The sequence below is a fragment of the Culex pipiens genome, chromosome 2, assembly GCF_016801865.2.
Source record: "Culex pipiens pallens isolate TS chromosome 2, TS_CPP_V2, whole genome shotgun sequence".
NCBI classification, from domain to species: Eukaryota; Metazoa; Arthropoda; class Insecta; order Diptera; family Culicidae; genus Culex; species Culex pipiens.
The window spans coordinates 95,156,926-95,172,383 of NC_068938.1; the positions used below are offsets into that span (position 1 = coordinate 95,156,926).

The 15,458-nt window shown below is 39.7% G+C and overlaps 1 protein-coding gene across 1 annotated transcript; it reads right to left on the reverse strand.

Moving 5' to 3' along the window:
• Nucleotides 1–877: 877 nt before the first annotated feature.
• On the reverse strand, nucleotides 878–14,861 carry LOC120425855 (beta-alanine-activating enzyme). Its single transcript, XM_039590478.2, has 4 exons — nucleotides 14,570–14,861; nucleotides 1,701–3,690; nucleotides 1,378–1,641; nucleotides 878–1,323 (listed from the first exon to the last, which is right to left on the reverse strand). Exons 1-4 carry the CDS (start codon nucleotides 14,776–14,778, stop codon nucleotides 919–921), a joined length of 2,868 nt encoding a protein of 955 aa, XP_039446412.1. The 5' UTR covers nucleotides 14,779–14,861; the 3' UTR covers nucleotides 878–918.
• Nucleotides 14,862–15,458: the final 597 nt, after the last annotated feature.

Genomic DNA, 15,458 nt, shown 5'->3' on the forward strand with positions numbered 1-15,458 from the left:
CGCGGGTTTTTCGAGGCCGCACTCGAACTGCCACGGCCACGGCCGGCCTTTGGCATGCTGCAGGAGCAAACTCGCGGCTAATCACGGTAAACTACGGCGAAAAAAAAATCGAAAAAACGATGGAGCACTGAGCACTTGACTGCTGCTTGCTCTCGTGCGTACACGGAGGTCCATACCTTAATAAAAAAAAAATAACATGAAACAAAATAACATATTTTTTACTAGGATTTATCTTTTTGGGTTTATTATTCAAAGAAAATATTGTTATTCAAAATGTGTTTTTAACATGTTTGTTATGACAAGAAAATTATATTTTCTTTTTTTGATTAAATTAAAATTTATGTTTCGGGACCATCCACAAACCACTTGGAGACTTTATTGGAAATCTCAAACCACCGTTGATCGTAACCGAGAAAAAAATTGTCTAGAATAAAGCACAGCCCAGACTCGATTATCCGAAGTTTCGATTATCCGAAGGTTTGTATGGGACTTCAAATAGTCGAATCAGGAATAAAAAATCTTTTTTTTTATTTTTTTTACTTTTAACATCAAATTCGAGTTCTGTTTGTTCTGATTGTTCACAAGCATTAGAACTAAACTGCATCATTATCTCAAAATTATTGAAATCACAGCCGAACTATGAAGCTAAAAAATGTTTAGGGACCACCCAATAAACACCCCCCAAGGGACCACGTGGTTTATGGATGGTCCCTTATTTAGTTAATTCGAATAGTTCAGTAGAAATGTTCAGAGATATTATGTTAACTTAAAAGATCAAAATGCACAGTTCTGAAATCACAAGCATAACCATAATGACGAAGAACTGGCATGTGCTGGCATCTTGCTCAAACAAATCTGTAGGGAATTTCTCAAACTTTCTTCAAGTAAATTTGTAGGCTTTTACTTTGCACCTGATCATTATTTTTCCAAATCACTTAGTTCACTTATATCTAACTTATAGAGATAATTATCGCGACAACCAACGTAAACAACATCTAACGAACCAATAACTGGCGTTGAAAAAACTTCTCCTTCCAGCTTTATCATTCCCACTAGCTGAGCATTAGTCCAAAAGATCATGTTAATATAACCAGAAGTACTACAAGCTACAATTACATTGTTCGTTATAACTAGCCCTGCATATACGGGTGACTGCAATCTTAACTTCCACCTTAATTCAGGCGGTTCATGACTCGCGCAATCCTTCCAACTGTAGCAGTAGAGATGCTTATCGTGGCAACCAAACACAATATCTACGTGGTCTGTTTGTGGTATTACTGTTGGTGTGGAGAAAATGTTTCCATTGACCGAAATTTGCCAAAGCTAGAATCGGATAAAATGTCAAAATTGTTCAATATTTGCAGAGAACCAACCAACCTTAGATCCATCTAGGCATGAGAAACAATGCAACAGTCCTCTTACTTCAGCTACCAAAATCGCCTCGCTTCGAGCCACAAAGACGGAAGTCGCAAATACCGGAGATTCGAGTTTCCCAGACCATTGAATTGTGCCATCTGCTGTAGCGAAGGAGCAATACGATCCGTCCAAAGTAGCCACGAATGCTGTTCCGTTGGACAGCGAGATCGGCGAGGATAGAATACCTTTCTTCCCAATTGATAGCTTCCATACGAGTGATCCTCCCTAAAATTTGATCGAGATTTAAGAAACTTGATCTGCTTTCAAGGTTGTTTTGTTTTTACCAAATCTAACGCAAATAGGTTGTGATTCTCAGCGTAGCTTCCAAAGATGATCCTCGAATCGCCCACCAGCGCTTTGCACTTGATCATGCCTCCAGAGTCAAACTTCCACCGAATCGCGCCACTCCACAGGTCAAAACAGTACAGCAATCCATCGTAACAACCAACCAAACCGCAACCCGTTTCTGCTAGAAAACTAACCGAACTCTCGACACGATCGGGAAGTACCAGTTCCGATACCAGTTCGTCGCTGTCCAAATCCAGCACGATCACCCTGTGGGAGTGACTTCCAACGGCAACGATCGTTCGATTTCTTTTCACGCTCTTGAATATGGTTGGAGTAGCGTCGATGCACTTGCCCATGTCGAATCTAAACTCGATCGCGACTTCGATCCTCAGCGTTGACTTCGAAGGTGGTGGATCTGATCCGCAACGAACATCATCCAGATATGTTGCGACGTCTTTCAGGGAAACGGTTTTGTCCAACAGCATCCCGATCAAGTTAGGTATACCTACGCTGAACTGGTCCTGAACCGACGTGACGAGCTGAACTGCCTGCATCGAAGTTCCACCGGCGTCAACGAAGGAGCATTCGCGATCGAGCTTGGCTCGCTTTGTAGCATGATCTTTAAGGCTGAAGTTCAGCTGAATTCCTAGTAGTTTGAGCAGCTGTTCAACGAAGAAATCCTGAAGATTCTTTGAGGTGTCTACGTCAGCTTTATCGAAGTATTGCTTCTTCAACAGTTGTCTATCGATCTTTCCATGAGTGGTTAGTGGAAAGCTTTGAACTTGTAGGAGTTCATCCGGATGATGACTTTCCGGTAGATTTGCTCGAAGATGCTGTCGCAACGATTGCTCGTCGAACTCTTTATCAATCCCTGTGTAGAGTAGCAGTAACTTGTGACTACTCTCATCGAAAACTGCGAAGCTCTTCGTTACTTCCTGGTATCGATCACCGATCTGCTCAATTTGTGCTAAACTGACTCGAACACCGAATCGCTTAGCCATGTCGTCACATCTACCCAGGTAATAGTACTTGCCATCAGCTCTCAGTTCCACCAAATCTCCAGTCCTTCGATACAGAACATCCTCACTCTCTAGCATTCCCTCCTCGCCATCAACCAGGCACTTGCGAACTCGACTGCCCAAATAGAGCTCTCCTCGAACATACTCCGTCGAGTTCAAATCAACAATCTCTGCCGTTTCCACGTCACGCAGCTCCAGCTCAACACTACCATCTATTGGTGTTCCCAAAGCCACCTGACCTTCGCATCCGGGAAGTACCTGCTCGATGGTCGCCCAGCAAGACATCTCCGTTATGCCGTATATGTTGAATATCCTCAGCCCACTCTTCTTCAGTTTGTCCAAACCATCCGGAAACGGTTCTCCTCCCAACACGAGCCATCTCAGCGGACTCCCTTCACCCAGCACAATGCGCTCCAAACTAGTCCTGCTCCAGCGTCGCAACAGCGACGGAGTAATCTGCAGAAAGGTAATCCCATCCTTATCAAACAGTACCTTCAGCAAGCGATCACCGTCAAGTCGAATCGTTTCCTCGACAAGAACCAGACAAGCACCACACCTCAATCCGAGAAAGACATCTACTATAAAGGGATCGAACGAGGGTGGTGAAGCCGAAGCGTAGATACGATCATCGGCCGTTAGACGGAATATCTGCTGTAGTTCCTCCAGGTTGGGGAGGATACATTGGGTGGGAACTCGCACGAATTTGGGTGTTCCGGTGCTGCCGGAAGTGACTACGCAGTACGCAATGTTGTCCTGGGGTTTTAGCGGAGGAGGAAGGGCTTCGGTTTTGATGCGAAGCAGAACTACACGTTCGCTGAGTATGTACAGATCTTCGAGGATTTCGAAGTTGTGATTCTTTTGGAGGCTAGCGAGCTCGTGCTGGTAGGCAAAGTAATGAGCAGGTTGGTATTTCTCAATATTTTTGTGTATTTTTGAGCAGCAAAATGCAGATTTCGTTAAACAAATTCTGAAAGTTGAAAATATAAATATCTTAGCTCTTTGTTCTGTTAATTGAAAATGTATTACAGTCATCCTACATATTCGAAACAGCTTACAGATCGGCCATTGTTAAAAAAAAATCATAGAAAATCGATAATTGAACATAATGATTTGGTTTTACCTTCGTGTGAAAGCTTTTCTTGTGATCATTGATGTATAGAGCGACTGTATTTTTTACGTTTTATTTCATGTTTTTGAAGATAAACATTTACCCTTGAAATCTACAAATTCGGAACACTTTTTCTTTCGGATTCAAACAAACTTAGGTTCTCTCCAGGAGTAAATATCATCGCTGTCGGGCTATCTGGATGCATCGATTGCCTGAGATATTCAATTAAACCCAAAAATACTCCTTGCATTGTTGTCACTTTTCATATGAAAGAAGTTTCAATCCTGTCGTGCTATTTTGACCCACCCCGAAAACTAATGTAAGAGCGACAACTTGCCAAAGGGATTCCAAGTCAGAACGCTTTTGACACACGTACATGCCCGGCTACTGTAAACATTTTTAATCATAACTCGGGACTCCAACAGTGAATTTTAACCAAACTACGGGACAATGCACAGAATGGTCAACCAAACAAAACATGTTTGTTTTGCCTTCCTCACTGAGGTAAGGCTATAATCCTGCTCGAAAAATGAACTTTTGAAAAACAGCTCGTAGACCTATATTCATGTATACCTATCGACTCAGAATCGAAAACTGAACAAATGTCTGTGTGTGTGTGTGTATGTGTGTGCGTATTCCCCTTGCTGCTCAAAATTCTTGCCAAGTTTTCTCGGCACTGGCTGATCCGATTTGAGTCAAATAAGTTGCATTCGATCCGGTTTGGTGCCCCATACTGCACTATTGAATTGTTTGAAGATCCGATAAGTAGTTCAAAAGTTACGTATAAAAAAGTGACAGAGTTGCGAATCGGATCTCACTTAAATGCATGTAAACTATGTCCAGACCCATCACCCGACCCATCGTTGGATAGGTCATCAAAATACCTTTCCAATGAGTCCAAAACATTGAAGATCTGGCAACCCTGTCTCAAGTTATGACCACTTAAGTGATATTAATGTACTTTTTTGATGCCGGATCTCACTTAAATGTATGTAAACTATGTCCGGATCCATCATTCAACCCATTGTTAGATAGGTAATCAAAAGATCTTTCCAATGAGTCCAAAACATTGAAGATCTGGCAACCATGTCTCGAGTTATGACCACTTAAGTGATATTTATGTACTTTTTTGATGCCGGATCTCACTTAAATGTATGTAAACTATGTCCGGATCCTTTATTCAACCCATCGTTGGATAGGTCATCAAAAGACCTTTCTAATGAGTCTAATACATTGAAGATCTGGCAACCCTGTCTCAAGTTATGACCACTTAAGTGATATTTATGTACTTTTTTGATGCCGGATCTCACTTAAATGTATGTAAACTATGTTCGGATCCATTATTCAACACATCGTTGGTTAGGTAATCGAAAGACCTTTCCAATGAGTCCAAAACATTGGAGATCTGGCAACCCTGTCTCGAGTTATGAGCACTTAAGTGATATTTATGTACTTTTTTGATGCCGGATCTCACTTAAATGTATGTAAACTATGTCCGGATCCATCATCCAACCCATCGTTGGATAGGTCATCAAAAGACCTTTCTAATGAGTCCAATACATGGAAGATCTGGCAACCCTGTCTCAAGTTATGACCACTTAAGTGATATTTATGTACTTTTTTGATGCCGGATCTCACTTAAATGTATGTAAACTATGTTCGGATCCATTATTCAACACATCGTTGGTTAGGTAATCGAAAGACCTTTCCAATGAGTCCAAAACATTGGAGATCTGGCAACCCTGTCTCGAGTTATGAGCACTTAAGTGATATTTATGTACTTTTTTGATGCCGGATCTCACTTAAATGTATGTAAACTATGTCCGGATCCATCATCCAACCCATCGTTGGATAGGTCATCAAAAGACCTTTCTAATGAGTCCAATACATGGAAGATCTGGCAACCCTGTCTCAAGTTATGACCACTTAAGTGATATTTATGTACTTTTTTGATGCCGGATCTCACTTAAATGTATGTAAACTATGTTCGGATCCATTATTCAACACATCGTTGGTTAGGTAATCGAAAGACCTTTCCAATGAGTCCAAAACATTGGAGATCTGGCAACCCTGTCTCGAGTTATGAGCACTTAAGTGATATTTATGTACTTTTTTGATGCCGGATCTCACTTAAATGTATGTAAACTATGTCCGGATCCATCATCCAACCCATCGTTGGATAGGTCATCAAAAGACCTTTCTAATGAGTCCAATACATGGAAGATCTGGCAACCCTGTCTCAAGTTATGACCACTTAAGTGATATTTATGTACTTTTTTGATGCCGGATCTCACTTAAATGTATGTAAACTATGTTCGGATCCATTATTCAACACATCGTTGGTTAGGTAATCGAAAGACCTTTCCAATGAGTCCAAAACATTGGAGATCTGGCAACCCTGTCTCGAGTTATGAGCACTTAAGTGATATTTATGTACTTTTTTGATGCCGGATCTCACTTAAATGTATGTAAACTATGTCCGGATCCATCATCCAACCCATCGTTGGATAGGTCATCAAAAGACCTTTCTAATGAGTCCAATACATGGAAGATCTGGCAACCCTGTCTCAAGTTATGACCACTTAAGTGATATTTATGTACTTTTTTGATGCCGGATCTCACTTAAATGTATGTAAACTATGTTCGGATCCATTATTCAACACATCGTTGGTTAGGTAATCGAAAGACCTTTCCAATGAGTCCAAAACATTGGAGATCTGGCAACCCTGTCTCGAGTTATGAGCACTTAAGTGATATTTATGTACTTTTTTGATGCCGGATCTCACTTAAATGTATGTAAACTATGTCCGGATCCATCATCCAACCCATCGTTGGATAGGTCATCAAAAGACCTTTCTAATGAGTCCAATACATGGAAGATCTGGCAACCCTGTCTCAAGTTATGACCACTTAAGTGATATTTATGTACTTTTTTGATGCCGGATCTCACTTAAATGTATGTAAACTATGTTCGGATCCATTATTCAACACATCGTTGGTTAGGTAATCGAAAGACCTTTCCAATGAGTCCAAAACATTGGAGATCTGGCAACCCTGTCTCGAGTTATGAGCACTTAAGTGATATTTATGTACTTTTTTGATGCCGGATCTCACTTAAATGTATGTAAACTATGTTCGGATCCATTATTCAACACATCGTTGGTTAGGTAATCGAAAGACCTTTCCAATGAGTCCAAAACATTGGAGATCTGGCAACCCTGTCTCGAGTTATGAGCACTTAAGTGATATTTATGTACTTTTTTGATGCCGGATCTCACTTAAATGTATGTAAACTATGTCCGGATCCATTATCCAACCAATCGTTGGATAGGTCATCAAAAGAGTCCAAAACATTGAAGATCTGACAACGCTCAGTCTCAAGTTATGACCGCTTAAGTGACATTTCTTATTCAGCCTCCTGTGATCAAAACTTGATTTTAACCTTTCCCATACAATCTGCAAATTTTCCGGAATTGGTTCCAGAGTGGCCAAATTTGTAACTTTTTGGCGTAAGAACCTTCCTTGGACTCACGAACTTACCATACGAACCCAACGCAACAACAATCAACTCGATCGGACGTTCGGTGTTGAATTGATTCGCGTTCGAACAAAACCGTCGAAATTTTGTATATATAATACGTATAGAAGATAGATAGAATTTGTATCCAAACCCATCATATCACTCTTTGATATCACCAAATGTTGGTAAAAAGTGAGGAAGGCAACAACCACATAGGTGGATTAAGTTAGTTTTTGTCTACATTGCGTGCCATACTTTTCTATTTATTCAAGGTCCAAACAAAACATGTTTGTTTTTGTTTACATTGCATGCCCGACTTTTCTATTTATTCAAGGTCAAACATTAAAACGCGTTTTTTCTCGGATCGTCGACAAGATAGCACGACAGCGTCGATTTCGACGTGACTGTGCTATCATGCCGCAAGAAAAACGTGTGTTGTTTTATTTGGCTGATATTTCTGTGTCTAAAATTTTGGTTGGAGTTGGTTTACGGATTCCCAAGTTACAATCATATCATGTTTACAGTTGTCGGGCATGTACTGTACATGCATCAAATGCGTTCTAACTGAAAATCCCTTTGGCCAGTTGTCGCACTTACAGGAATTTTGACAGGTATGATTTTCATAAAGTATTCGCCTCCTTTTCTCTCCCACAGAAATCTGGGGACAATGTAGCTGTCAAACTATAGGAGAAAAAAAAAATGTTAAAGTCACTCACAAAATGAACTTTGAGTGATTTGAGTTCATTTCTGACGTCACGATTTTCTCCTCTATTTTCAGGATGTCTCAAGATAGCACGCTCTGATCGTAACTGCTTTCATATAAAGTGTGACAACAATGCACGGAGCTTTTTCGGTTTTTGTTGAATATCTCAGGAACAGGATTGAAATCGAATATTGGGGTTCTGTGAAGGTCAAAAGCTGGGGGATGAAAACAAAGAATGCGTAGCGTAATTTTCAAATGATCCCACTTTGTTTACGTCAAAAAGTAGAAGGTGGTTCAAGCACAAGCGTGACTTTTTCTTTGCACTTTTTTCAAGTTTTCGGGAGAAAAATTACTGCGTCAGCAGAGGTTTGAGAAGTCGGTTTGGAACTAAATGTAAGCTAGAGCTGCCGGAAGTACAGTGCAAATTTTGAGACAAAGTACACCGTCTGGAAAAATAACGTGTTGTACTAGAAAAAGTGAATCGTGCCCACAATTCGGGCGGAATCAACTGTTGAAGACGACCTCCGGATGGGTGCTGAAAAGGGAATAAGCCAGTAGGAAGTGGAATTTTTGGAGAAAGAATGGTTCGATGATGGATTTTACTAGTAAAGGTTCTGGTAATTCCGAGAATAATTCCAAAAGGAAGCAATTCCATGTCAAATAGGGAATCGGTTGTACCGGACCCTCTCCGATTTCAATGAAACTTAGTAAACATGTTATCCTACGCTTATATAAGCCATTTTTGTGTATATGAAGCCAGTTTCACTCGATAATGCCATTCGGGAAGGGCGTGAGTGTTTTAAATATTTTTGATTTTCGTAATATAAATATTGCTGTATCTCGAAGCCGTTGCATCGTATCAAAAAGTGGTCAAAGACAAACTTGTAAGAAATTTGACGGGCTTTACGAAAAAATTACACTTAAAGAAGAAAACACACTACGTTTATAAGATTTTTTGATTTTTAAATGGTTTTTTGATGGTTGTTTATATGACAGCCTTGAAATGTGGTCAAAGACAATCTTATGGGAAATTGGACGAGCTTTCCGGTAAAAATATTTACGAGACTGGAAAATAAAGTCTGTCTTTTAAAAATTGCCAAAACCCATAAAAAAAGTCAAAGTAGTTATGTCACAGACATAACCGGAATGGCGTAGACTACGTAATGTTTTGATACATGGACATAGAGTTTAGGCCAGGTAACTCAATCGTACCGTGTACGTACCGGTTGTTGAAACGGAATTCGTATACGATTCGAATTCCAATGGAGCATTTCCATTCGAGCAGTTTATAGTTTTTTCTACAATGTATTCCGAGGGGCGTGACAAAGTCCTTAATGTATTAATTATCGGTATTTAATACATTAAGGAATTAAATTCCTCATGTCGTTTGACATTTGACAGCGCCACACCTGCTTTGAAAACTTTGGTTTGCTTCGTGTCTCTTTCGCGCACTCCGCTGTCAATCTTGTTTTGGTTTCGTGTAAAAAAGAATGACGCCGTGAAGCTGAAGAGATTTTGGACCAAGCCGATCTAAACGTGCCATTGACGGGGAAGTTGCAGCCGGTGGAGTTGGATTACATTTTCCAGTAGCTGGTTAAGTGCGATGCGGATCCTGGGACGCGCCTTAACGGAGTAATAGAGTTTAATCTTAACAATCAGACGTCGGACGAGAGCAAGATTTCGTTGCAGCAGGAGGTGCCTTGCTACAGCGATGCCTCTAACAATTCGACATCGGTGGAAAAGAAATTGCACCTCCTGTGCAACCGCAAAAGTGATCTGCACTACGAGCCAAGCTACGAGCTCTCTGACGAAAACGGCGCTCTGCGGTGCACTAGCGTTCGAATGCTGGAATGGTTCATCCGGCAAATGATGCGGGAAGATGGCAACATTAACGCTGGGAGGTTCAAGAACGGGTGACACGAAAGCATTCAGGAGTAGACAATTGTAACCATCCGAGTTAATTAGGTACTTGGAGTGACTTTTAATTACGTTAGATGATGACTTTTTGGTACAATGCTTTGAAAAAATAAAATATCTCAACTTTGTTGTTTCATTTACAGTATGTAAAAAAAGTATTTACACTCCTTGAGCACTCTGCACATTTTGTGATGAAACATGTAAAAAATTTAAAGTTTGACAGGAACCTAGTACTACGTTTTGTTCAGAAACTCATGCCAAACATTTTGCTACAAACAGCTCATGAAAAGATGATTTCTATAAAAAGTTATATAACAAATACTATTACGAAAATAAAAAAGGTGCAAAAAAAGTTTGTACACCTTTCGAAAAATTATCATAAATAATGTTATTTGTTGACAAATCACCATAAATCCAGTCTCTCAACTCCAAATAGGCATCCTTGACTGATTAAAAAAATAATTTGGATTGAATACAAAGTTTACTAACTACTTAGTATAAAAGTTTATATAACTCTGGAAATTCTATATAAAACTTATCTAAACTTAATTTTGCAAACTTTTAATTCAACTAAATGTCAATATATTACCATAGAATTGCTAAATAAACATTTTGGAGTGGGTATAACACCGTTTTGGGGGTATTTGTATCGATAGAATAGATTTTTCGTTGGAATTTCGTACCAACCCGGAATTACGTCGTCGGAAAATCCGCCGGCATCCGAACCGGTCCACAATTCTTAAGTCAACCTATGTGGCATCGGAAAGGGCATAAAATTTCCGATCTTTTGATACCCATACATCTAGGTTTTCTATAAAACCCACGTCTTTAAATACCTGGGCAAAAAGTAAGTTTGATCCACGAGAACAAAAATTACGAAATTCCATACATTTTTGGCAGATTGCTCAAACAAAACCATAACAACGTTTTTACCTAGGTATTTAAAATCGTGGGTTTTATAGAAAACCTAGATGTATGGGTATCAAAAGATCGGAAATTTTATGCCCTTTCCGATGCCACATAGGTTGACTTAAGAATTGTGGACCGGTTCGGATGCCGGCGGATTTTCCGACGACGTAATTCCGGGTTGGTACGAAATTCCAACGAAAAATCTATTCTATCGATACAAATACCCCCAAAACGGTGTTATACCCACTCCAAAATGTTTATTTAGCAATTCTATGGTAATATATTGACATTTAGTTGAATTAAAAGTTTGCAAAATTAAGTTTAGATAAGTTTTATATAGAATTTCCAGAGTTATATAAACTTTTATACTAAGTAGTTAGTAAACTTTATATTCAATCCAAATTATTTTTTTAATCAGTCAAGGATGCCTATTTGAAGTTGGGAGACTGGATTTATGGTGGTTTGTCAACAAATAACATTATTTATGTTAATTTTTCGAAAGGTGTACAAACTTTTTTTGCACCTTTTTTAGTTTCGTAATAGTATTTGTTATATAACTTTTTATAGAAATCATCTTTTCATGAGTTTTTTGTAGCAAAATGTCTGGCATGAGTTTCTGAACAAAACGTAGTACTAGGTTTCTGTCAACATTAAATTGTTTAGATGTTTCATCACAATATGTGCATAGTGCCCAAGGGGTGTAAATACTTTTTTTACATACTGTATTTCAATAATAGTCCCACCATGTTAGGTTGGCCGGTTCTTGAGTGTCTGGAATAACGACGTTGGCGGCTTCTCATTTCGTTCAACCGGCGATTGCTTTTCCACCGGGCTTATGGTAGTACCGATGATCTGGCTTCTGGAGGTCATCACGGGACTAACGAACATCCAGGACTCGGCGGTGATGACGTTGCAAAGGTAGGGACACATCAGGGGAAACCACTTCTGGTAGGCCGCATTGAACATGCCCAGTAGGGTGTAATATGAAAATCGATTTTCCAGCACAGCATTATTTTAGTTCCTTTTGGGGTCCTAAACAACTCCCCAAAGTTTGGGAACGATTGGTTTAGTCCTCACTTTGCGCAAAGCGATTCAATTTTCCATATAAATTTGTATGGGAAAAATCATTTTTTTGGATTTTGATACTTATAAAATCCACGTTTCATGCTATATCGAAACCGGATTCATATTCGGATGCTCCGGAAGGTGCTCTACAACTTTCCCGAAGAGAGTATGGTGCTAGCTTGTCGCTGAAAGAAGATACAGCGTCCTCAAAACTCGTCTAAAACGTGATTTTCGATCAAAAAACACGTTTTAGACGAGTTTTGAATTCGCTGTATCTTTTTATAGGAGCAAGTTAGCACCATACTCTCTTCGGGAAAGTTGTAGAGCACATTCCAGAGCATCCGAATATGTATCCGGTTTTAGTACAGCGTGAAACGTGGATTTTATAAATATCAAAATCCAAAAAAATGGTTTTTCCCATACAAATTTATATGGAAAATTGAATCGCTTTGCGCAAAGCGAGGACTAAACCAATCGTTCCCAAACTTTGGGGAGTTGTTTAGGACCCCAAAAGGAATTGAAAAATGGTTGTGCTCGCTAAATTTGGACAACTTTATTTTTTTCCATACAACCATATTACACCCTAATGCCCAGCTGTTTGGCGGGAGTGCTACGGAGAAATCTGTGGGAAATGACGTGGGAAGAATTCGATTCGAGGATCCGTTTCAACAAACGCAGCATCCAGGTGGGCCGCTCGATGGCCTTCTACAACAAATAATCTTCCGGCTGGGCCAGCTTCGATATCGTCCAGTACGTCCTGGTTACCGCCCTGGATGACGCTGCGCAACTTTTCCGGTTTGCCTGTACCGCGCTGGCACTTTCCTGCTCGACCGCTCTTCGATGACACAAATTTTGCGCCAAACACAACAACAAACACGCGCGGTGTCAAAATGTCAAATCAATGTAGTGTAAGAAGAGGTGGCGTTGTTTTGAACGTAAACAATCGTTAATATATTTAATTCCTACCGTTAATTAATTAAATAATTTAATTTCTTACTATTGTCCCGCCCCTCGATGTATTCCTTATGGGAGAACTGGTTTTTTTCTACCACTCAAATCGGGAGCTCCATTGAGTTGACTTTTACTAGAAAGAGATGGCAAATCTAATCCGGACAAAACCGCAGCGGCTCGAGTAAGACGTAGTCTACGTCAAAACAATTTTTTTCTACATTTTTACCCTGTAAATTCTCAACGATTGGACTTAGGACAGTGGTCAATATGGAGACTTTTATGAAAAATTGCCTGGAGAATCGATTCCCTTATTCGGTTTTTGAAAATTTTTACGTTAAGACCTCATTTCAAAAAAAAGTTTCGGAAAATGATTTTTGTATTTTTTACGTGAGTTGCTCCATCCTGCATTTTCCGTGAGTCTGTTTGTAACATCTTAGGCTATTTTCACAAAAAATTGAACTAAAAAAATTGTGGGCTCACCTTCAAATTTTACTTTTAAACTTAAAAATCAAAAATTCTCATAAACGTAGAGTGTTTTCTTCTTTCAGTTTAAAGCCCGTCAAATTTCCTACAAGTTTGTTTCGGTTTCGAGATACAACAATATTTAAATTACGAAATACAAAAATACACTCAACCCCCGGTGGTTGGTCACTTTTTCGTTTGACACTTTTTTAGTTTGTACCCCGTTGGTTGGTCAAAGTCAAACTAAAAAGTGACGAACTGTCACTTTTTACACGGCGCTCACGTACACTATCAAAACAAACCTTTAGTAGTGTGTGTGAACTCCGTGTGAAAGGGGTGTCAAACTAAAACGTGACCCCGTTCGTTTGACAACAGTTGGTTTCAAACCATCGGGGTTTGAGTGTATTTAAAACACTTACGCCCTTCTCGAGTGGCATTTTCTTAATGAAAATAATAAAAGAAAATGAACATCAACAAACCACATTTCAAGCAAAACAATGTAAAAGGACCGAAGCCGAAGTGTAAACAAAGAGTCTATCCTGCTCACGTCAGTTGATGTTTACATTTGGAACGAGCAGGATAGACTCTTTGTTTACACTTCGGCTTAGGCCTTATTACAATGTTTAGCTAGATTTGCGTTTAACAATAATTTTCCTAATGATCGATTACAATACTTGCTGTTTCTGGCGAACAGTATAATGGTTCCGCTTTGACAGTTAATTCAAAACGGTTCCGTCATTGAGCCTCTCTATTCACCCCAGGTCAAAAGGTGAGATAAAATGACGTTCGTTACTCAATTTGGCTCAAAATGCACATGCGACAATATAGCACGACCAGTACGATTTGACAAAACGTCATCTGAATACATTTCCTTTGGCAAGTTGTTGCACTTCCAGAGTGTGTCAAGATAGCACGAACAGATCGCAACTACATTTTTTATAACAATAGACAACCTTTTAGGGTTTTTTACGGTTTAGCTTCAACTCAATTTGGCCCAAACTCGAAATGCAACAATTTATAGCACCATCACAACGGTATGAATTAATTTTACAGTCAAAAATTAGAAATTTAATGATTTGAAACCAGGTTTAAATTCGTGAATTTGTTTTAAACATTATTTCCAGTTACATATCGCGATACCAAGATCTGCCACCTGAGAGATAAGGAAGACCCCTGCCTCCCATTACAACGTGCAATAATTTCCGACTTACCCGCACAGGACCCCAACCAGCGCCGGGGAATGTTTCAGCGCCACACCAACAACAACGCCCTTCTCCTGCCATTTCTCGATAACTTTCTGCACAACTTTCGCCGCGTCCCACAGCTGCCCGTAGGTGTAAATTTCACTGCTTCCGTTGTCACGATGAAACCGGACTGCACTACGATGCGCATTTTCAGAGAAAACACCACTTTTTAACATGTTTTTTACGAGTTTTTGAGGCGTAAAAGTTTTTCATACGCGCGCGTTTCGATTTGTTTACCCGATGAAATGTTTCAGATTCAGGGGTGGGGAAACATTTCAATGCGCGCTACAGGGTGACAAACAAATGAACCAAAATCGAATCGATTAGTAATTTTAAGTTTTTTTTTCTGGATAGGGCAACAGCATATGATTCCATCGAGCACTCAATGTTGGCATATGAACAAGCAGACGTAATTACAGCTTCTAACAGGTGCTTTTCATTCAATCAACAGATTTGCAAAATAATAGTTAAATAGTGAGGAACGCAGTGAAATGTGGCAATTTTACCGCCGACAAAGTTGTGACCCAACGACCGTCATCTCCACAAGAAAAACAACCCAATTCGCATTTGATGATGAAAATTCCTTTATTGACCTCCCAAATTTTCCGTTACAATGTTTCGTGTCCACATTTTTGTTCTTTTGCTGCAACCATTGTTGCGCTAAGCCAGAACCCGGAATTAGTTACTACACAGCGTTAACATTTTTTTCCACGTGTTTTGCGCATTTGAAGCAGGACTCGTTGCGTGACTTGAAAACGCGCTTTTCTTCGGAAAGTTCTACATAATGCTGCAATTCTAAGCAACGGCAGCACCAAAAAAAATGAGGAACGACACAAAAAAGATGTCGACGGAGTGG

What these genes read in the sequence shown, in the direction of transcription:
- LOC120425855 (XM_039590478.2), bottom strand. Translation starts at nt 14,778, where the DNA reads ATGTTAAAAAGTGGTGTTTTCTCTGAAAATGCGCATCGTAGTGCAGTC. An exon ending in CTGGTTGGGGTCCTGTGCGG is followed by an intron (nt 3,691 to 14,569) that starts GTAAGTCGGAAA and finishes TTCAACTTTCAG; the next exon opens with AATTTGTTTAACGAAATCTG. An exon ending in ACCTATTTGCGTTAGATTTG is followed by an intron (nt 1,642 to 1,700) that starts GTAAAAACAAAA and finishes ATCAAATTTTAG; the next exon opens with GGAGGATCACTCGTATGGAA.